Source organism: Danio rerio, chromosome 11, assembly GCF_049306965.1.
Source record: "Danio rerio strain Tuebingen ecotype United States chromosome 11, GRCz12tu, whole genome shotgun sequence".
Taxonomy (NCBI): Eukaryota; Metazoa; Chordata; class Actinopteri; order Cypriniformes; family Danionidae; genus Danio; species Danio rerio.
The window spans coordinates 6,510,309-6,535,000 of record NC_133186.1 but is presented as its reverse complement, the minus strand read 5'-3'; the positions used below and the strand labels follow the sequence as shown (position 1 = coordinate 6,535,000).

At 36.6% G+C, this 24,692-nt stretch overlaps 2 protein-coding genes and 1 long non-coding RNA gene across 6 annotated transcripts in view; 2 read left to right on the top strand and 1 right to left on the bottom strand.

Annotated features, from left to right (window-relative positions):
• The window catches only part of ndufa11 (NADH:ubiquinone oxidoreductase subunit A11), a 6,215-nt gene extending 5,957 nt beyond the window's left edge, over positions 1-258 (top strand). The window contains 1 exon segment of the mRNA NM_200525.2: positions 81-258. Within this exon segment, the coding sequence (NP_956819.1) occupies positions 81-193 (113 nt within the window). The 3' untranslated portion in view covers positions 194-258.
• Positions 1-24,692, bottom strand: part of LOC141376522 (uncharacterized) — a 195,428-nt gene that overhangs the window by 18,659 nt on the left and 152,077 nt on the right. The gene's annotated exons all lie outside the window — the stretch shown is intronic.
• nrtn (neurturin) overlaps positions 1,296-24,692 on the top strand; it is a 60,922-nt gene continuing 37,525 nt past the window's right edge. The window contains exons 1-3 of one of the 4 annotated variants that reach the window (XM_073916287.1): positions 1,296-1,556; positions 17,324-17,434; positions 17,536-17,710. In XM_073916287.1, the coding sequence (XP_073772388.1) occupies positions 17,696-17,710 (15 nt within the window). In that variant the 5' untranslated portion in view covers positions 1,296-1,556; positions 17,324-17,434; positions 17,536-17,695. Of the gene's footprint in view, positions 1,557-17,323; positions 17,435-17,489; positions 17,711-22,628; positions 23,903-24,692 lie in introns of those variants that run through there. The other 3 variants (XM_073916289.1, XM_073916288.1, XM_005155714.6) reach the window with 3 other exon arrangements.

The following is a 24,692-nucleotide window of genomic DNA, read 5'->3' as shown; positions in this document are numbered from 1 at the left end:
CAGTATTTTAATGCTTATATCATTATCTGAGGTAACTGTTTTTTGTATTTGTCTAACAAGGTTTTTTTATGTTCCTTTAGCACACAGTCCTATGACAGGTACTATGGCTTGTGTTGGTCTGGGAACTGTGGCAATGCTAACAAAAGTTGGAAAAATGGAAGGCTGGAAACTCACAGGATCCCCAAAGCTGTGAACTGAGATGTACCCTAGTACTTGATTTGTTTATATTGTATACTGCTCAAATAAATGTATTAAGAACAAAATGTCTCTTTAACTTCTTGTCACTGCTTTTACTGCATTATGTGTAGCTTTTACCATACATTAGTGTAATGGTACATTTATTATAGATAACAAACATTCACAGATATCAGTCAGTATGTTAAAAAAATGACAGAACTTAAACCCCTGCACACATGAAAATTGTCATTTTACTGTTTTTTTTTTTATAGGAAGTAGGTTTGCATGTGCTGGTTGGCTGTGATTTTTTTTTTTAATTTTATTTATTATTTATTTTTTTTTTTAAGGTGAAGCATATTTATTCATTGAAATTATGAGATAAGAATGAATACATTTTCTGGTTGAGTATATTTTTATTAACTATAAATAACTCGAGGGTTGTAAACAGGATGTTTATAAACAGTTAATAGCCTGTTTAATGGTTTGTGTTCGACATTTCATGAGAAATACCCTGTATATGTATAATATTTGGACTTTCTTCACTTACATGCATACATGCTTTTATGAAATCTTTTGCGTTACATTTTACAAATGCATGTGATGCTATTACTCCAGACAAAATGGTTCTACCATACCAAATTAGGGTTCTACAGTACCAATAGCAGATACCAGTTCAGGAAGTCTGACAGTACAACCGTTATCTGAGCACATAAATGATAATTGACACTGAACATAAATAAAATGAAGTCGAACAGAATCATGATCAAAATAAAATGCCTTTTTATCCACTGTTATGAACGTATTTAGATACAATATTTTACAAAATGTATTTTGATGGCCGGAGAAATCAAAAATAGACAGTAAATTTGACAGCAAAGTCATGTCAGTTCATATTTATGCATAAACCCAAGTAATAATTAGGAATAAAAATATCTTTGCTTACTCAGTAAAAAAGGCATACTCAACTAGCTGCATGGTCAATCATTTTTTAAACTATAAACGCAATAAAAAAAAAAACATGTTTAATTTGACATATGACATAATTTACCAGTTGAGAGGGTGCTGAGAGTCTGTAAATGCTTAAGCTCCAGAAACCAATAAGCTGCAGGTGTTTTGTCAGTTATAGATTTGAAATAGAAAAAGGCGGGAATTAAAGAACCCTAAACTCGCATGAAGATCCATATCAGCATAAAATAGTTCTTCAGGACAATATTTAGAACAATTGCTATATATTTGAATTAGCTTTAGATAACCATTTAAGGATCCCTTCCAAATCTTTGATTGCATATTTAGGATTTGACTGACTGCATCGCCGACACCTGAGAGGCTGAAATCAAAAAAAAGGAGCGCGAGTTGAATTCTGAGGCGATCTCATTTGGGTAAGGTAAAGTTCATCATATCAGTATAAAACGGTGTTAACACTATAAAGATGAGCGTAATGACCCATTTTGAGCATACAACACAAGTTTTATTTTATTTATACACCAATTCCTATTTTTTATTTATTGCATAAAATAATAGCATATTAGCTGCATGAAGCAAAACTATATAGCCCTTATTATCGCCTAATTATAACAACGTTCAGACTTCAATCATTTTTCACAACTAAAATTACATAATTTTAACTATGGAGATATTTTCATGACTTATTCTTTAATTTTAATCTTCACTATGTTATTAAGTTAACCTGAGTAACACCAGTAGGCATATTGCTTTGGATTTAGTGTGTACAGGAATTCAGTATTCATAAAAAATAACTTGTTTCTCTTTTGTTTTAGTATAATTTTTGTACAATACACAGCCTACAGAAAGTCCTGAAGATAATATTTGTTTGCAATTGAACTCTTCAATACACAATGTAAAACATGATTTCAGAAAACCACTATACAGTAAACTACATTATTGCCCCTTTACGACTTATATTGATGTTGCTATCTTATGTGTATGTTGTTTGGCATCTACATCCAATCCACAGCTATTTGTTATACAAAATTTATTCGTACTCAAGATTTTTCAGTTCCTCAACTGGAAGAATCTCAGTTTGCCCTCTTAAAAACACCAGTACACCATCTTTAGGTGTTTTTCATTTATTTCTAAATTTATCTGCCATTTTCACCTGCAGCACTAAGACTAATTATGTTCTAAAGCTCCTCGTCCTGTTCTGAAAGACTGAGGTTTTATTCCATCTCATTTCTTAAGCAAAGATGCTGATTGATTGATTGATTGATTGATTGATTGATTGATTGATTGATTGATTGATTGATTGATTGATTTCCATTCATACTCAAAGCATTGACCGCCTTCTTAAAAATAGGTCAATTTTCACTTCTGATCTTAGACAAATAACTGAGAAAGCACCATTTAGAGGCTGTATTTTTTCATGATGTCAGTAACTGTAGACTTCTTATTTTGAAACTACACAAATACAAGACACTAATACATTTTTGAGAAAAATATTAAATAATTTTTTATAAAACCCTATGAAATACAAATAAGGCTACAAACCTATTTTGTATATGAAATACGTTTTTGGAATATGTAAATGCATCGTAAATACTTTCCATCCCTGGCATGCAGTATACGACTGAGTAATCTATACTTGTGGATGCTCATGTTTTACTGATAAGAAGTTTTTTCTCGCGAGTTATTTGTGTAACCACAAGATGGCGCCATTGTTGTTTTAGAGAAAACGTTTCCAGAGCAATTCACACCACTCATGATTTCATTAATCATTTTAAAAGCATAAATACTTTCAGATTTCAGAGTCCAAAATATTCATGTAAGACTTAAAGTTCCTCCAAGTTTAATTAGCATGAGTAGTTGAGTTTATATTACCGGTCTAGGCCTTGAACAGATAGCTCATGTTCTGGAACTTTCTTTTCGTTCCACCCAAGTAGTACAATCACTGGTTTCTGGGGTGGTCTCCTCTGGCACAAAATAGAGGTGTGTGGCAAAGTAAGAGCTGGAAATCCTACAACAGTGCCTGAGAATCTCCTAATACGTGTGTTAAAAACCAGCAGAGCTCAATTATCACCAGAATGAAGACCGTTCCAAGGTGTTAGATTTTTACTACAGGCCCGCTGAGTTCACTGGACCGTATATTTACAGGTGATTAGCACAGCGGTTACTGGGAGACTTTTAAATTATTAATGAGATGTGAGAAACAGCTGTTTGCAGTTTATTTGGTTTCAGCAGTTGGAGCTAGCCGGGAAAACACAAGAATCTTGGAGATTGATCTATTAGCTTTGGCATTTTCTATGTTGACAACCACAGCGCAAAACAGTGTTGATTATATCCAATAGGCTAAATGGTGTCATTAGCTGACGTGTCCTCATTTGGATCTTCAAAACAATCTTCTAATAATTTAATCATGGCATCGATTTCAAAACATTCGTTTTAAGAGCAGACTTTTCATTTTTAATGGCTGTTATACTACATTTTCAGAATTTTATCGAAGTGTTCCTAGCATGTTTGATATTCTGAAATCTGACAAGAAATTAAAGCACTAATTAAATGAATAATAACAAAGCAGAAAAAACGAAAGGTGTTGAAAGGCGTGTCAATCCAGTGTTATTGTCTCCACTCATGGGTCTAATTAGGGTTGCTATGTGAAATTTGGCTCTTAGTGACATCATGTGACTGTATTAATGAGCTGGAAACTATTGAGTGCCATTTTTTATTGAACAGATTACAGCTCCAACAGCACTGGCGGTGCCTTTAGAGAATCCAAAGCCATTGAAGTGGATTTCGCAAGAGTTAAAAAACAATTAGAACTTTAAAAGTGTGTAATGTTTTATGTTAAAAAGGCCAGATGCGGTTACAGCATGATCCAGCAGGGGGTTTCAAACGTTTTGATGTCAAAGACCCTCCTAATCATGAGCCTTTCTTGAGTAACCAATTTTTATCACATTCTCAATACAATTTGGCAGGCTGGCAGTGGAGTTTTATGAATTTGTACAATGTGCTTATGGCCGACTGAACATTTTTGTGTTTTGTATTTACAACAGTACTTTTTGGATCTGTAAACATACCAATGTATTGCCCCTCAACCCATAATTAATTTTGCTAACACAACATTTTGATGACGTTTTCATAGAAGTAAGATTTTCAGTCCCCAAGAAGACTTTATAAGTATAGTTCATTCATTCATTTTCTTGTCGGCTTAGTCTCTTTGTTAATCTGGGGTCGCCACAGCGGAATGAACCGCCAACTTATCCAGCAAGTTTTTACGCAGCGGATGCCCTTCCAGCCGCAACCCATCTCTGGGAAACATCCACAGACACACTCATACACTACGGACAATTTAGCCTACCCAATTCACCTGTACCGCATGTCTTTGGACTGTGGGGGAAACCGGAGCACCCGGAGGAAACATGCAAACATGCATGCAAACATGCAAACTTCACACAGAAACGCCAACTGAGCCGAGGCTCGACCCAGCGACCTTCTTGCTGTGAAGCGACAGCACTACCTACTGCGCCACTGCTTCGCCTTTTATAAGTATATTTCATCCAAAAATGAACATTCTGTCATCATGTAATCCTCCACAACCTGTTTGTTTCTTTCTTCTGCCGAACTCGAAGATATACTGAAGAATTCTGAAAAATCACTGGTTTATGAAAGAATGTTGACTTCTATAGTATTTATTGTTCTAAATATGAATGTCAATGGCTGCTTTTCCCCCAGCATTATTCAGAAAATTTAGTTTTGTGTTCAACAGTTAAAATAATTCACACAGGTTTTGGGTTAAGTGTCACTCATAAGACCATTATGACAACACAGAATCTTTAGCTTTGAGAGTCTGCATAAAAAGTCTTTGCTGCTTTAAGCCATGGTCACACTAGAGTTTGAGATTGCAAAATTCTTTTGTATGGCACTGCAAAAAGTGGCGGGATAAAGCAAGATTATTAGACATTAACTAACAAGTGATTTCTCCATACAGTGCATCCGGAAAGTATTCATAGCGCTTCACTTTTTTCACAGTTTTTTATGTTACAGCCTTATTCCAAAATGGATTAAATTCATTTGTTTCCTCAAAATTCTACACACAATACCCCATAATGACAATGTGAAAGAAAGAGTTTTTGAGATTGTTGCAATTTTATTTAAAATAAAAAACCTGAAAAACCACATGTACAGAAGTATTCACAGCCTTTGCAGTGAAGCTGTAAATTGAGCTCAGGTATGTTCTGTTTCCACTGATCATTCTTGAGATGTTTCAGCAGCTTAATTGGAGTTCACCTGTGGTAAATTCAGTTGATTGGACATGATTTGAAAAGGCACACACCTGTCTATATAAGGTCCCAGGGTTGACAGTGCATGTCAAAGCACAAACCAAGCATGAAGAAAAAGGAAATGTCTGTAGACCTCAGAGACAGGATTGTCTCGAGGCACAAGGCTGGAGAAGGTTACTGAAAAATTTCTGCTGCTCTGAAAGTTCCAATGAGCACAGTGGCCTCCATCATCCATAAGTTGAAGATGTTTGCAACCACCTGGACTCTTCCTAGAGCTGGCCGGCCATCTAAGCTGAGTGATTGGGGGAGAAGGGCCTTAGTCAGGGAGGTGATCAATAAGCCGATGGTTACTCTGTCTGAGCTCCAGCATTCTTCTGTGGAGAGAGGAGAACCTTACAGAAGGAATAAGCATCTGTGCAGCAATCCACCAATCAGGCCTGTATGGTAGAGTGGCCAGACGGAAGCCACTTCCTTCCTGGAATTTGCCAAAAGGCATCTGAAGGACTCTCAGACCATAAGAAACTAGATTCTCTGGTCTGATGAGACTAAGATTGAACTCTTTGGAGTGAATGCCACACGTTATGTTTGGAGAAAACCAGGCACCACTCATCACCAGGCTAATACCATCCCTACAGTGAAGCATGGTTGTGGCAGTATCATGCTGTTGGGATGTTTTTCAGCAGCAGGAACTGGAAGACTAGTCAGGATAGAGGGAAAGATGAATGCAGGAATGTACAGAGACATCCTGAATGAAAACCTGCTTCAGAGTGCTCGATGAATGAATGTCTTTGTGTGGCCCAGCCAGAGCCCAGATCTAAATCCTATTCAACATCTATGGAGAAATCTGAAAATGGCTGTACACCGTCACTTTCCATCCAACCTGATAGAGCTTGAGAGGTACTGCAAAGAGGAAGGGGGAAATTTGCCAAAGACAGGTGTGCCAAGCTTGTGACACCATATTCAAAAAGACTTGAGACTATAATTGCTGCCAAAGGTGCATCAACAAAGTATTGAGCAAAAGCTGTGAAGGCTTATGTGCATGTGATTTTTCAGGTTTTTTATTTTGAATAAATTTGCAACAATTTTAAAAACAGTTTTTCATGTTGTCATTACGGGGTATTGAGTAGGATTTTGAGGAAATAAATGAATTTAATCTATTTTGGAATAAGGCTGAAACATAAAAAAAAATGTGGAATAAGTGAAGCGCTATGAATACTTTCCGGATGCACTGTAGATCAGCCTTTAAAGTTTTTTGAAGTGCAGTTGGAACATAGAGGGCCCACATACACGCAATGTGGCGCAAGGCGCAGCGCAATAGTCTTTTACTACTTTAAGTTTGGCGCAAGGGTCATTTTGAGGCATTGCGCCACGCTGTTTAAATAGCAAAAGCATTTGCTTTCAAATGTGCGCCCATAGGCGTTCTGTTCTAAAAAAGCAGGCGTGTTTTGGCGCGTTGCTTTTTTGAGAAACTGTAAATAGTCTGATCTTTAGACCAGAATAAAGTCGGTCTATTGTCAGGCGCAAAGTGCGCCTGGCTTACACACAACACACAAGATGCAATAAGCAAATATCTTTACATATGAAAAAGATATAATATATTAAGAACATAATAATATATAATATATAATAAGGAGATATATATATATATATATATATATATATATATATATATATATATATATATATATATATATATATATATATAGGATATAAATATAAATGATTAAAATATTACAAAACATTAATTTCTGGCCTACATGAATTTAAAAACCACTGCCTTCATACTTTTTTCATCTCGGGAGGCTTTTCAGATCATTCAATTTACTTTTGTATAATGTTATTATCATTAGCAGTAATATTTATTATATCAATATTTATATTTGTTTTATTAAAAACAAGCTTAGATTTGTCCACCTGTCAGGTTTTAGACCATATGGGGCATAGCAGGTGTATTTGGAAATAACTCAGTATTTTGACCACACTTTGTAATAATTATTAATTAATTCGTTTGCTGGAAATTAGAACTGAATTTAGAAATAGTTTTGAAACAAATCTTTGCGCTTAACAAACAAAATTAATTATTTATAGGCTAATTGATGTCTGTGCGTAAAGGTTTCCCTATCCACGAGAGCAAAAGCGAAAGTGAACTTACTTTACGTCATGTTAATAGCAATGCGCTCTTGGCGTGACGCAGCTGGCTCTTAAAAGTAATGGGAGATGAGACTCTAATTGGTTTATTCTCAAAACACACCTTTAACTCATTAAGAAAATAAACTCAACCCTTTTAGACAATGCGCCATGGCGCAAAGTGGATTTTCCTGTCCTTAAGTTAGCAAAAATGCCTTCTGACACACCCTGAAAGCGTTTGCGCCCTGCTTTTGCGCTCTGCGCATGGACCGTCAAAATAGAGCCCAGAGAGTTAGAACAGACTCTTTAATCCCAGTTTCTTTGCAAATCCTGTCTCGTGTTAATACTATATTATTGTAATACTGAGACATGTTAATACATGCCTGTCAATCAATATCGATGGGTGAGAAGAACCTCACTGCTAAGTAATGGTGCGGTGGGTCTTAAAATTACTGTGATTTAGATCCTAGTTTATCATCAGGAAATAAAAAGACACATGTTGTGTTTATATCACTCCAATATGACTGCGGACACACTATACCAACACACATTTCTGTCCAAACAGCTTCCAAAAGTTGATTTTGCATGATAGGTGCCCTTTAATGGCACAGAATCCCCTGTAAAACAACCAGCAGACTATATTATGAACTGATCTGTCCAGCAGTTCCTTGCAACCTCTTCCTTTCTAATGAGTTTGCAGGGAAAAAAAAGAAGCTGACGTGAGTTTTCTTTGCAGACTCTGCTTGTATTGATTACCTGCTGCCTCGTTTCCTTCCTATTGAAAGCATAAGTTGAAATATTGGTCTATCTTTTGGAAATCGGAATGCTACTCGATTTGGCCTAAGAAAGAAAAAACTGTTACCGAAGACCTGGGGTGCTCATATAGCATGCGATTTCAGCTCACTCAGCATTTTAAATGTAGAAATGCCTTCTGTCTAACCGGAAGCCCCAAAACAGTTAGCATCGACCCAGAGCTCTTGTGCGTCAGGGGCATCATTCTTCCGTGTCAAGAGTCTAAATCTGCTGTTTCCTGACTTCAAGAAACTACTCTGTGATAAATGCGCACATCAGAAGAGAGAGTGTCTTCATAAACCAACAACAATCTCTGAGATATGTGACTTTAATGGATGAGATCTTATAGAAATGGTTCTCATATCAGAGCACGTTGAAAGCCTCTCTCCATTATAGCTGGCATTGTGATAAGCCACTCAAGGGCACTCAAGGAAAACATGCTGAGTAATAATGAAAGTGACTGTGGCTCTTTTGTTTGGCTGACTCTCCAAAGTCCAAGATGTGAATTCAATGAAATGTGGGTTGATAAAGAGCGTAGATTTATACAGTAGCTGCGTTTATGTCTGCTGGTGATGGTTCAGAGTGGGTGTGTGATGGACGGAGTTATTGACATCTTCCGTCTAGTTACCCTAATGGACATTATGCACTAGATGTTCAACTGCGTCAAAGGGTACATTTAATTCTATTAACATTTCCATTTATTTGATTTTACGTTGGAAATTAAAGTTAGCCTGATGTTGGGTTCTGATGTTTACTCAGTTTTCATTTCGAAAAAAAATCAGGCGTTCCCTTGACGTTGGGGTACAACAGCAATATGATGTCATGTTGCCATCCTGTGCCTGTGGGGTTCATATGCCTTCAGGTTCAATCAATTAAATTTACCACAGATGGACTTCAAACAGGTGACGCAGTGGCGCAGTAGGTAGTGCTGTCGCCTCACAGCAAGAAGGTCGCTGGTTCGAGCCGCGGCTGGGTCAGTTGGCGTTTCTGTGTGGAGTTCTCCCTGTGTTCACCTCAGGGTGCTCGGTTTCCCCATATCCCAAAGACATGTGGTACAGGTGGATTGGGTAAGCTAAATTGTCTGTAGTGTATGAGCATGAATGAGTGTGTGTGGACGTTTCCCAGAGATGGGTTGCAGCTGGAAGGGTATCCGCTGCGTAAAAAGGTGCTGGATAAGTTGGAGGTTTATTCCGCTGTGGCGAGCCCGAATTAATAAAGGGATTTAGCTGAATGAATGGACTCCAATTTGTATAAAACATCTCAAGGATGATTTGTGGAGACAAGAGGTTACCGAGCTTTATTTTGAGTTCATGGCAAAGGCTTGATTTAGAAAAAAATAAATAAATAAATAAAAAATATATATACATATATATATATATATATATATATATATATATATATATATATATATATATATATATATATATATATATATATATATATATATATATATATATATATATATATTTTTTTTTTTTTTTTTTCAAACAAATTTTGAACAAACTTCTTAAATGTTTTGAAGACGTGTGTTGAATTACGGAAATTACGGAACACAATTCGTATTTATTTTGAGTTTATGGCAAAGGCTTGATTTAGAAAAAGAAAAAATATATACATATATACATTTTCAAACAAATTTCAAACAAACTTCGTAAATGATTTGAAGACGTGTGTTGACTTTTGAATAAGTTGGTGTGAGTTTTCTAAATTAGTAAGTAACATCACGGAACACAATCCATTTTCTTTTCCATTTGATTGTAATGAAAGGTGGTGGCACGGTGGCTCAGTGGCTAGCACTGTCACCTCACAGCTGGAAGGTTGCTGGTTCGAGTCCCAACTGGGTGAGTTGGCATTTCTGTGTGAAGTTTGCATGTTCTCCTAATGTTTGCCTGGGTTTATTCCAGGTGCTCCTGTTTCCCCCACAGCTCAAAGACATGTGCTATAGGGGAATTAGATTAACTAAATTGGCCGTAGGGTATGAGTGTCTGTGAATGTAAGAGTGCTAAAAATGGCAAAGACCATTTATTAAATTTAGTCTATGCCATTGGTTTTGGTCACCAGTTCAAGCTATTTAATACAGCCTTGGTTAGAAACTCAGTGATTCTGCCTCATGGAATTTCAGCCATTCGTGCTGAGAGTTTTCAAAGTGTAGTAAACATTAGCATAGTTGCGGCGGTTGTGGATTTAGCATTTGCCTGTGTTGTCTTGTTTTACTTGGTTTTGGGCTTAGTGTTATGCTACCATTGATTTATTACGCTTTTAATTACACCACTTGTCCGAAGAACCGAAATCATCCAATTTCAGCATAACAGATGAGTTTGTTTAGTGTCCGATAAACTCAGAGTGAGAAATATATGAAGTTGATCGTTAGCTAATAAAAATCTCAACCAAGCCAGACCCACAGCTGAATAATTTACGGCGTGCTGAGTGGAGGGAATCCAATACATTGAAACCAAACTTCTCAAATTTGACCACGCACAATCCCCACCCTTCTGAACACACATATCCGCACACACAAACATCTGGGATGCAACGTCTGCAGAAAACGATGAGCCATAAGTCCCCACGGACAAGATTATGGCTTTTTAAAGGTTTCTTTCTCTATTACTGCTATCGAAAACATGGGCCACTTAGCAGATGTTGAGTCTTGAAATTGAGCTACTTCTCCAGAACCCATTATATAAGTTTAAATTCCTTGGGGAGTCACACTATCTGTACTTTAACCTTTCTGCAAATTCACTTACAGTATGTGAGCAAACTGATATGCAGATATTGAGTGCAAGCATCTCACCTATTTGCTCTGTACAGTGAACTCCAGGCCAAAATAATTGGATTCTCTTTGGAAGCTTGGCAGCATAAACGTATGCTTACTTTGAAAATACCAAGAGGATCTTTTCTGTTTATGTAAATATTACTGTGAACCGAGAAACAAAGTGTAAATCTAGAAATATTTGTCAATTAACAGCAGCGGGAATATGGTACGAAACGTTTCCAAAGCGGAGCAGATGTTCAATTGGAGTTATTCTTTATCATCGATGCATTGGCTTCCAAAAATGGTTTTAAAAATTCATTTAGTCTGAAGAAATGCTTTAATAAAAACGGCTTGTATTAAGATAATTATAAATCTGTCAGCATATTCTCCTGTGATAAAGCGATTCCACAAGGATACCAAAAACATCTGTTTCGTGCTGTCCACAATAGGACTAACACAGACCGTTTGACCCTTTGTGCAACACAATATCACTATAAATCTGACTTTATCTTCGAAGACGCCTCGAGTCTGTTGAAGATGAATAGCAAAGGAATTTCCTAAGAAAGTTCTCATGGTTTAATATGATAAAAGCAGTGAAGCTAAGAAGAAAGAATTGTATTTATGTTTTAATTCTTAGATGAAGGATAAAACAATATATGTTTTTAGTTTCTTAATTGGAGGCAAACACAGGTTTGTAGGTTTTCTCTTTGGCTGTGATATTGCCAGCATGAACAGGTTTATCAAACCTAAACTAAACTGATATCATTTAATTGATATAAATGTTTAATTCAGTCAAGCTAAAGGGGACCTATAATGCAAAAGTCACCCCTTTTGTCAGGGGTTTAAATATAGTTGTGTGGCAAAAGTTTGTGAATATAACCAAAGACTATAGAATACACAAGACATGTCACTTGTATAGTTTTAAATGGTGAAAAGTGTAACGGTCATAAAATGGCCGCCTACTTGTATAGGAGCCAATCATCGATCGCTGTACGGGAATTACCAACCCACGTCACACATGGCTTAACATGGGCATTTGTAGCTCTGCCGTCTTTTGAAAAGAGCACAACCTCATTTGAATTTAAAGCGACAGTCAACAAATCGGCACAATTAGGATCAAACCATAAAAGGGACAGTTTCAAAGAGATATAAAATATTATTTGTGGGGTATTCTGATGTCCACTCTAGGGACATCAGAGACATATTTTATATCTTGTAAAAAGAGGCAAATTAGGTCTCCTATTAAACAAATTAAATGTATTTATTAATTCATTTTTTTATATTCTAAAAACTAAATTAGAAACAGTACAGGCATGTTAAAAACATCATTAAATTGACAAAAACAACAAGATTACTAAAGTTTTCATTAAATTTTAAAAATATGCAAAAAATAAATTGTATAAAAATAAACAGTTTCAAAACAACAGTGATTCAGAAATCATTTGATTCAGAGATAATGTTTGAGCATTTTATTTTATGATGATGTTTGTTTTAGGAAAATGTTTTAGGATCTAAAACCACTGAGCTGAATGAACATTTATGGAGAAGTTTAAATAGGCAGTAAAATTGCCTCCCACTAACAAATGACACCCTAATCATAAAAAATTACTGTTGTAAAGTAAATGAAAATGAGGGCTAATTAACTGGAAATGGTTGGAGACGCTCCTTTTTCCTTGTTATGTAGAATTTTCTCACCATATTTTTAGGAAAGCCTTAAATGCAAGTCAATGAAAGTATTTTTAGGGCACATCTCTCAAGTGATCCTTCGAAATTTAATGTGTTTCCAGCTATCTGCACATACAGTTGAAGTCGAAATGATTAGCTCTCCTGAGAATTTTTTTTCTTTTTTAAATATTTTAAATATTTCCCAAATTATGTCATATACAGTACAGATACTTAATAAATAACCGTATGCTATGTTTTTTGTTTTCACAGACTTTGGATACGTAACATAAATTCTGCTTTTAAATAATAGGTCAATAGCTGTCGTCATGAGACATGGCTGTGTTCAAAATGACATCAATGTTTTCTGCGAAGTGCACTGCGAAGGGAGCGCAATTGCAAATATGAAGATCGCTAAAACTTAACTTTTAAAATGCTTTGAAAGCAAATTACACCTAAGAGAGATGACTTTAATGCTTTTTAAAAAAATCATTCCAAGTTTAAATATTAGAATGATTTAAATGAATAGGGCATAGAGGGGATAAGTGGAAATAGCCTGGAACTATGTTTCCATCTACAGCTCCAGAGGTGTAGCTGCAAGCATGGAAGTTTGCGACGCAGTTTGCGAATGTTTGTTGGAACGATGGATTTGGGAAATGCCAAATCAACAAACTATGTTTGTAACGACACAACTTGAGACCTTAGTTGGCTAACAATGGTTTTCGGAAATGCACCCGTGGTCGACCAGCTAAAACCTGCCAACCAACCTGGGCTGGTTTAAGCAGTTTTTTTTTCAACAGGGGCAAAGTGCATCAAACGTAATAATAATCGAAAAAAAGAATAAATATATATAGTATATATTAAACACAAATTTGATGCTTGCACCAGCGCTGCAATGCATATCCACAAACTGATGCATTGGGTTAAATAAGGCTTTGCTGTCTTGTTGTCAGTCCATTATTTCCACTGTATCTGTTGAGCTGAGGGAACGGAACCAACCCCAAGACGTCATACACAGCGATATTCCAAGTTGCTGGTGCCCAGCTCTAAAAGCTATAGTAAAACATCCCCTTTTCTTCAAAATGTTTTCATTAATAGAGTTTGTTTAATATATTTTTATTTAAGTGAAAATCAGTTTGCAAAATAAAGCAAACTTGACTGACTGCTTCAGTTCCAATTTAAGCTAAATACTAGTATCTTGAAAAAGATATTGTAAAATGCTATGAACTGTCATCATAGCAAAGATTTAAAAAAATCAATATTAGAAATGAATTATTAAAACTATGATGTGTAGTAAGATGTTGTAAAAAATGTTTCCGTTAAACATAAATGGGGGGGGGAGCTAGTTATATAGGGGCTAATAATTCTATAATATCTAATATTCTAATAATATATTTTAAACATTTTCAGAGTCTAATGGTGACAGTGCTATCATTAGCAGATGATACACACTCAGCGCACAGATGTTAAAGACCTGCACATGCAGCTGTGAGGTTGACTGGTGTTTACTGTCCCGCGGCTCTTCGTGGCCTCACCTGCTCTCTGTCCTCTGGCCAGCGTTCAGTCTGACCTCCCATTAGAGAGAGGGAGGTCCGTTTCTTCATCTTAATAACAGATGATAAACCGACGCTGCTGATTAAGAGTGCTGCTGGAATGCAGAGTTGTTCAGTTCTGCTTAGGCCACCAGCTACAGTGGCTCTTATGTATTTTGTTTTGTTTTTAGCTCTCCAAAGTTTGGTATCTTGTTTTTTTTTTTTAATCACTACACTCGTATTTCCTAGAAACCCAAACACTGTGTGGGCTGTGTTTGGTGTCACTGACCTGCGGAGGTCTTCAGGGTCATTCTACAAGTGCCTAGTTAAGTTCATTTTAGAATTGTATTTATTTGATTATTTTTGGAAAGCATCCTATCAGATATAAGCATTTCAGCACTGTCCCCTTAAAAAATTAAACACTTTTTTTTTGTATATTTGAGCATAGGAACATACTATTTTGATTAGCATATTAATTACAATAACTACATACAGTATTAATTTAATTTACCCCAAATCAAAAAAAAAAAAAAAAAAGAAAGAAGTGATTTCAAAATTTACTTTGACTTGTATTTCATTGCAGACAATACAATAAGTGGAGTTTATTTATGAACAAATTTCGAGAGCATCACATGCTTATGATTGCTTGCAGCCGGTCTTGCATTATTCAATCTATGATTCACCAATCAGACGATTCCTAAGCCACTATAAATATCTTAAGTTTCATATAACAGCCATCTTCGTTTTGAAGAATCCTTCCTTCCACCCCTACTCCTCCTCCTCTCCTAGATGGGTGGCATGGTGGCCCAGTGGTTAGCACTGTTCCCTCACAGCAAGAACGTCACTGGTTCTAGTCCTTACCAAGCCAGTTGATGTTTCTGTGCGGAGTTTACATGTTCTCCCTGTGTTCAGTTGGGTTTCCCCTGGGTCCCCCGGTTTCCTCCCACCATCCAAAAACATGCAACTTAAGTTAATTGACTAATCCAAATCGGCGCCATAGACATGCTCCTAGTAAGTAGTTATCTCTTAAGAGCAATCACTATCTGTTCATTAGCTACCACAGCAGGAGAGATCTCGAGATCTACCTGAGCTCAAACTCCCCTCTCACCTTGTAAACGGAAGGGAGCCCCGGGCTCGAGTATCTTATGAGCTCAGAGCTCTCTCCCGGGACAGCATGCCAAACAAGCTTTATAATCAATTATCAGCTAAGTGTGTGAACTCTTGAAACATTATTTTATGTGTTCTTCGTGTAATTTTGTCCCATTTTTCCAAGTCCTAAGGTGGACAACAGTACAGTCTTCATTGTTGCATTTTGCACTTCAAAGTGCATCACACATTTTCAATTGGAGACAGGTTGGGACCGCAGACAGGCCAGCCAAGTACCTGTATCCTCTTACTCTGCAGCCAGGACTTGTGTGCAAAAAGTGGTTTTGCATTGTCTTGTTGAAATATGCATGGGCATCTTTGGAAAAGAAGGCAGCATATTGTGCTCCAAAATCTCTATGCACTTTTCAGGATTAATGGTGCGATCACAGAAGAGCAAGTTACTGCTAACAATCTGGATGATCCTTTTCTTCTTTGGTTTCTCCCCCAAAAAATACCTGAAATACTGATTCATCTGACCACAGTACACATTTTCACTGTGTGATGGTCCATACCAGATGCATTCGAGCCAAGAGAATTCCAATGTCGCTTCTGGACCCTGTTAACATAGGGCTTCCTCTTGGCCTTTCCTTTTGTGGATGTAACTACGTATTGTGGTACTTGACAAAGGCTTGCCAATGTACTTCTGAGCCCATGTGGTCATATTGCTTTTAGAAAAATGAGGATTATTGATGCAGTGCTGCCTTAGGGATCAGAGATCAAGATTGTTTAGCTTAAGTTTGACTGAAATTTCTCAAGATTCCTTGAATCTTTAATTGATGTTATGCCCTATGAAAGGTGAAATATCCAAATGTCTTCCTATCTTTCTTTGAGGAACATTGGCTGCGTCCGAAACCGCCTACCCCTCAGTAGGTACTGCATTTGAATTTAAACGTACTACTCGGCCGTTAGAAAAGTACAATCTATACAGTATGAATGTGAAAGTATGAATGGAATTTGGACGTACTACATCCTCCATTTTGTCATGGTCACGCGACCTACCTGCGTAATTTGCGTCGCTTCACTCCCATTCATGAATTCTCTCGCAGGGCATCATGGGATAGCGCAGCATGCATGGGATGCGCACTCTAGAATTTCGCCGGAAGTAGTAAGTCATCCGGGTATTTCTCGCATACTGATTTTCGAATTCTAGGAATTCGGACATACTACTCAGCTCGCATACTGATTTTGGCGTACTATATAGTATGGAAGTATGCGGTTTCGGACGCAGCCATTGTTTTTAAACGTTTTATTAATTTTCTCACGTATTTGTTGGCAAACTGGTGCTCTTCTTTGCTACTAAAGCAAGGACTAGACCAAGGGTGTCCAAACTCGATCCTGGAGGGCTAGTGTCCTGCAGATTTTAGCTCCAACTTGCCTCTAGCCAACTTGTTCTAGAAAGCTTAGTAAGAGCTTGATTAGCTAGTCCAGGTGTGTCTGATTGGGGTTGGAGCTAAACTTTGCAGGACACCTGCGTTCCAGGACCGTGTTTGGGCGCCCCTGGACTAGACCTTTCTTGGATGCTGCTTTTTGCTGTTTCAAATCACATCATTATTTAACCAATTTATCTGATTTCTAGCCCTAAACTGCTCCTGTCCAAAAATTTTTGTAATGTGTTGCAGGTCTGAATGACAAAAAAGGATATATATTTACAAGTGAAATGAAGTTGACCAGACAAAACATGATAAATGTTGCGTTCATATTGTCTGCAATGAAAGACAAGTCAATGTATCATTACTCATTACTCAAAGGACATTTTGTATCATTACTCATTACTCAAATGACAAATCGTTACAGATTACAAATCACTTTTCTGATTTGGGGTTTTATTCTAAGTGGTAGTTGCATTGTGCTTTCACAAAAATAACCATTTCTAGTATTGATAACATTAAATGTTTCTTTAGCGCCTGTTTTCAAAAGAACCATGATGCTGAAAATGCAGTGAAAATGCATGATGCTGAAAATGCATCAAATAAATGATGCTTTCGTGAACCAAAATTCCAGACCACCTAGAGGTGAGAACATCCATTTTTTTATACTAAATTCCACGTTCTCTGAGCCATAGGCTTCAATCTTCATAATTTTTTATTGAAAATCGCATTTGCTTGCCGTTCAGATGAACGCCAGGTTTGACGTCAGTTACCCGTGACCATCACTGATGTCAAAACTGGCACAACACGTCTTGACACGTGTAAATTTCCGTCTTCTCCCCAACACAAAATTGTCATGAAGGATTTGGAATATCAGCAGATCGACAGCCACCAACAGAAAACCATATGGGCAACATGAGGGTGAGTAAACAATGACAGAACTTACATTTTGGGCTGGACTGTTCCTTCAGAAACAGAAAGACTAGTGATTATGTTATTTTTTTTAAAGCAAATATATTTAGAGGAAATCCTTGTTTGGGATGTTCCTGCACACACAGAACCCACAACCACCACCATCCCATAACTGTAAAAAGAATTTATGAATGGACAGTGTTCACAATGGCCTGTGTCTACTAAAATGGTTTAACGGCACTCCCCAGGGATCAGTCATCAGGCTAAATTAGTTTCTATGGGGACTGTAATAAACAACCCGTTGCTTTCTGTATAGATTGTGTTCGATAAATAATGAGTTAAACATGTCGAATCAAGACTTGTCTGGGAGAGAGTGCTGATTTAATCCAGCTGTATATACCTTGTCTATAGTGTCTAATAGTGGAGTACTTAAGCATTTTAGGGCTTTGACTGTCCCTCTGTGTTAAGGTTTGGAGGCTGTCATTCACTTTAACATCATCAGGTTTACTTGCTGTCCTTGCAAAACATTTATGGCTTCAGAAAAGCTTAGCGTAGATCCACAGAATTGCAACGCCCCTCATTTAGCCGTCACTCCTTTGTATGCTGGTCAGGAACGAAAAGAGGCTTTTAAGGATCAAAACAATAAAACTAATAATACAGCGTCCTGGTTTTCTTAGCTTAGAATGTGTTTTTATTTCATATTTTTAAGAGCAAAGAATTATTGTCTTAAATTTTTACCCATGATTTAAAACCAAACAGACAAAAGATTTATTGATCCAGGTATAAGAATAAACGTCATTAAAACTTTGTATTTACTTCATTAAACTTCAGTCTCATTAAAAAAAAAAAAAAACATAGTGTAATATAATGTAAACAATGGCATAAATTATGATCAGATATTTCTTTTTGGGGGTATTTTTTACATGACATTTACTGTATTAAATAAGAGAAAAAAAAGAAAAACAACTGGAACTCTGCCACAACGGGTTAGTGCATTTTTATTTCGTGTGAACTAAAGTTAATGAGAGTTGCAGTAGGTAGTGCTGTCGCTTCACAGCAAGAAGGTTGCTGGTTCGAGCCTCGGCTGGGTCAGATGGTGTTTCTGTGTGGAGTTTGCATGTTCTCCCTGCGTTTGCGTGGGTTTGCTCTGGGTGCTCCGGTTTCCCCAACAGTCCAAAGACATGTGGTACAGGTGAATTCGGTATGCTAAAATTGACCGTGGTGTATGAAGTGTGTGTGTGAATGTTTCCCAGTGATGGGTAGCAGCTGGAAGGGCATCTGCTGCTTAAACATATGCTGGATAAGTTGGTGGTTCATTCCGCTGTGGCGACCCCAGATTAATAAAGGGACTAAGCCGAAAAGAAATGAATGAATGAATGTTTAGTTGTGGAACAATGAAAAAGGCAAGGACATGTCCTGAACTATATATCTAGATATTATTTTGTTTAATTCTGTCCAAGTAATAAGTGTTTGCGGTGGAAAAAGTGAAGTTTTATTTGTTTTGACGTCATGGCTTCATCTCCTCCTTTGGTAGCAGAGCTCACGTTATCACCTGCATAGCCATTCATTTTGTGGTGGCAAGTGATGACGTGAGGCGCTTAATTAGATTAGAATTACTCGGCACTGACACAGAGAGACTCCTTTTTTCCTGGGTATAAGTTGCACAATACATAAACATTCTTGCCTTTCACCTCAACGGGGAAAAAGTAGTGCTTATATTTCCAGTTTGCAAACTTTACCTTTGAACTTGTTGGATCCGTCATCGTTCTGACTCCTGGTGGTTGGTGTGTGCGACTGACTGTGCGTGTGCTTGTGTGATCTCGAGCTCTGATTGGCAAGAGATGGAAATGCACTCTATATAAGCCATGCAAAAAACAGAAATGTGCACACATCTAGAAAAATCTTGAAGGCAGGTGCACGATCAAAAAACAAACATAAGTAGCAAAAGATTCAAAGTAAATCGGCACACTGCCACTTTAGCTCTCCAAAAAATTTTAATGTCAATATTACAAAATCACAACATTTCGACCGACATGGTCTTCATCAGGTGATGATCACCTGATGAAGACCATGTCGGTCGAAACGCTCTATATAAGCCAATCATCATGTTCTCAGTTACACCACGTTCACAAACACACCATTCATCATCATTGGTTTTGTTTCCCGCGTGTGCTCGCATGAAAAACGTTTCAGTGATCTCAATTATAGTACTGAGCATTTTGTTGTCAGTAACGTTAACAGCATTGTAACAGGGAAAACGGTAATTCATTTTATTACTCGTTACTAAACAAAATATCCCGGTTAGTAACGTATTTATTTATGGCACTGTTATTCCCATCACAACTCTTGAATTCACAGCTGACAGCAGATATCTATTTGTTGTGTGAGCTAATCAAAGAGCCGCGCTCAGAAACATCCATCAGCATCAGAGCAGAGCTTTTCAGCAATATTCATGACCTTTCCAAATAAGGTAAAACAGGCCATTTTTTCTAAGAGCAAATCCTAGGGATGTAAATGGACATATAAAACCATTTTGGGAGATTTTCTGCACTTACCTGATCCACATGCCTTCTATGTAAATATCAGAGAACAATTAAACATGTTGTATCAATGCATGCTATGACCCCTTCAAAATAGGAGTCCCACAAAAGTATAATACAAGCTACACTGAAATTTAGTAATGTTCAATTTAAATTTAAAATTTGTTTGCATAAACTCAGCCCACTTGCAATCACTTAAATGTTTTTTAGTAAAACCAATGAATAATCGTTTTCAGTGTAGATAAACCTAAAAACATCATTATTGTAATCTCACTAGGATTAGGAACTATTGTGACCAATCTAACACAGCCTGAGGAAGGCATATTAATGATCCATCGTGGATCGTCAGAGTAGGTGTTTTGTTCTGATTGGCCAGTTTTTCAACAGAAAAAGAAAACAATAGTGTTTGAGGCTCATGTTATGGCCATTTCCATCTACTAAACCAATATTATTCAACTACACCTAGGTATATCCAGATTTTCATTTTATGTCACCTTTAAGTTGTTCATGTACTTGATCACTCTGGTTTTCAGCCATTATTTTTACCATTTACAACCCTTTGTTTCATTTTGATATTTTCTTAAAGCAGAGAATGAATCCCTGACAGGAAATCTTACTTCCTTGTAAAAAGAAAAAATAGCAGAAACACAAGATAAAACTTCATTATAAAAGGTTCTAGATTATTGATATGGCTTCACTGGAAACACTTATTTCCTGTTACCTTTTTTAGCAGTTTGACCAGTTAGAGCAGAGATTTGACACTTGTTCCTATGAATTGTTTGTTATGTTGACACTAGATAAATACTAAGTCTGATAACATTTACTATATTTTGTTAAACTCATCTGCCTTGATTTCATGTTGTTTAGACAACTGCACATTTTTATCAGTTTACAATAAATATGAGAGACCAAGTCTAAACAAAATCTTTTAAAACATAATTTGCAAATATCTTGCAGGTAATTTTTTACGTTTTAAAAATTCCTGCTTGGTTACGTGGAAAGGATCAGATGTCAGAAGCACTTGAATAATCAATCGCACATTATTATCATCAACTCAAGAAGTTTGTTATTTCAAATATAGACATTCATGCAAGCGATCACGAGCCTCCTAGAGAAAGTGAAACCGCTCGCACTTTTAGATGGCTTGGTAAAACAAAAACAGTATACGGCAGATTTTTTTTACGACTGTTTTTCTTGGCTTTGTGGCTGTACATCAAGACAACGGCAAGGCTTGTTTGAGCTCGAGTCAACCATGGCTCGTTATTATATGCATTTATTATTACGATTACGCTGTGTTTTTAAAAACAGTGGTTTCTTTGTTTTGATTCCCCACTTGTGTATGCTCCAGTGACGTATCTCTGTTAACCAATAGCTCTCAGTGTGCGTCAAGCTTCTCCTTTTGGTACCCTTTTGCTGTGCTATGTGCAAAGGGTACCCAAAAAGTGATACAGTACGATTCGCTTTTAGGTACCTTTTGACAGTGGAAACGTTCATAAACCGTTTCCAGCGTCTTAAATATGTCATATTGAATTTTAAAAGTATTTTGTTTAATTTTAATTTTCAGATAAACTTGGTTTTGATGTTATGCAAAAGCATATATATGAATTTCATTTTTATTGAAATAGTTATATCTATTTCTTATTATTGTTCCAACTCTTTATTTATGATGAGATGAAACAACACAATTCTTGTTTTTCTCGGGCGACAACTTAATTGTTTTATGTTCAATCCACTTAAATTTGTAAAAACTAGTAAGTTAAGTTGGCGAGGCAGTGACGAAGTAGGTAGTGCTGTCGCCTCACAGCAAGAAGATTGCTGGATTGCTGGTTCGAACCTCGGCTCAGTTGGCGTTTATGTGTGGAGTTTGCATGTTCTCCCTGCCTTCGCGTGGGTTTCCTTCGGGTGCTCCGGTTTCCCCCACAGTCCAAAGACATCCGGTACAGGTGAATTTTAGGCTAAATTGATCGTAGTGTATGAGTGTGGGTGTGAATGTGAGTGTAGATGTTTCCCAGAGATGGGTTGCGGCTGGAAGGGCATCCGCTGCGTAAAAACTTGCTGGATAAGTTGGCGGTTCATTCCGCTGTGGCGACCCCGGATTAAAAAAGGGACCAAGCCGACAAGAAAATGAATGAATGAGTAAGTTAACTTAATTCCATCATGTTGTTCCGACACAAATCGATTGGAACTCAGCATTATTTACAGTTTTTAAGCAGTTTCAAGCACTTTATCTAAAATCAACATACTTTTCAATCCTTAAAAACAGTAGATTTGAATTCAAGCGCTTTTAAGGATTTCCACCACCCCTAAGAACCCTGAAGGAATAAACAAAATAGTACATGTTTTGGCAGGACCTCGCAGTAATGTTTACATCTCGAGCACACACTGATGCATATGTGAATGTCCACTAAAGTCAGGAGGTGGAGCTGCTGTGTGAGTGTGTGTAGAATCAGGAGGAGGAGGTAAACGAAGGATGAAGCACATGCCATCCGCCCTCACCACACTCCTCCTCCTTCTCCTCAGGTCATCCACCCCTTTCCCCATACTCATCTCTTCATTCCCCGTCTGACACCAGTGGAAACAAACACTCTGCTTAATTCAGTTCAGTTGTCAGAGCTGCTTCATTACGTGGCGCACCAGCAGGTAGCAGCTGCCAAAGGCTCCGATAATCCTCTGGCGTGGAAAGGATCAGGGAGAAGGTGGCGTCTACTTTCGGCGAGAAGGAGGAGGACACGTTGGACAGGTAGCTGATTTCTGGGATCGTAATCTCCATCTGTAATGAGGCATGGGGCAGATATTGCGTACTTGAAAACTGATGGAATACAGATTTGGAGAACTGCTCCTGTAGAAGAAAAGTCCTGGCTTCATGGCAACACTCTCTCAAAGATGGGATTTTGGCTTCTGTAAGGACTCGCAACTCGAGGCAACGCAGCTTCTCCTCACATTTATGAATCATTACAGAGGAATCTGTTGGATAAACATCTTTTTGAGGCTGTTTTGGAAGTGATTGCTGTGTATATAAAGGATGTGAGACAAGAACCTGCGCCGTAAACATTTAAAGTGCGCACGAACAGCTGCTTTTCTTCAGATCTACATATATGTATTTTTATGAGTAATAGTTTGCGGGTGTTTTGAGTGACACATTGGTTGACGGATCCCTTAATTGCTCGTTTTTGTGTGTGTGTGTGTGTGTGGAAGTGTAACATTGGTGGAGAGAACAGCTAATGGGTTTCTATTCACCGCTCTCATTATTTAAGGGCTAGTTAGTCATCACAATACAGATTCCTTCTATGTCATGCTTCGTTTTATGGAAATAAGTTGGTAAAATATGACAATTCATGACTGAAACTAAAGTAAAAATGTGATTCTGGAGGATTTTTGAGGACTGGCTTACTAAACACTCGATATTTGAGGCTGGTACAGTCTGTGAGAACATTCTCTTTCTTCAAACTTTGCACCGGTGTCAGAGCAGAATGAGGATATTTGGATATTTTTTTCACCATCGCTGGATTTCCAGAGGATCCTGTGAATGAATATCCAAGATTTTTCATAAACTTTTTTTTTTTTCATCTTAAAAAAGAATAAGAAAGGGCTGGAATATTGATCAGTACCAAGAGGTCAGCTGAACACACACACTGTGGAGTCTGGAAAAGCCGTGCAGACGGTAAGAACACATCCTGTTCTTTCAGCTTAACTACAGCTTAAGAACTCAGATTTTCTCACACAGTTTTGCGATAAAATGGGAAAACAACGTAAATGAATTAAGAAATCATAAAATTTATGACTGCATCAAGTGGGTTTATATTTAATTTAAGTGATATTTAAATATTAATTAATTATTCAAATGAATAATATCTAAATGGTTATTTTTTTAGCTAATATCTAAATGAATATAATTTTTTTGGATAATATCTATATGATTATAATTTTTTTTTGGGATAATTAATATCTAAACGATTTTTTATGCAATATCTATTTTTTTGATAATTAATATCTAAATGATTATTTTATAAGATAGTTAATATCTAAATGATTATTTTGTGAGATAGATAATATCTAAATAACTATTTATATTTTTAGAAAATATCTAAATTATTATAAATTTTTTAGATAATATTTATATGATTATTATTTTTGGATAATTAATATCTAAATGATTATTCATGCTTTTATATAATATCTAAATGATTTTTTAAAGATAATTATATCTAAATGATTATTTTTTAATAGAAAATATCTAAATTATAATATTTTTAAATAATATCTAAATGATTATTATTTTATAGATAATTAATATCTAAATTATGTTTTAGATAATTAATACCTAAATCATATGTATTTTTAGATAATTAATATCTAAATGATAATTTTTACATAATTAATATCTAAATGATAATTTTTTATATAATTAATATCTAAATGATTTTTTTGATAAATAATATCTCATTGATTAT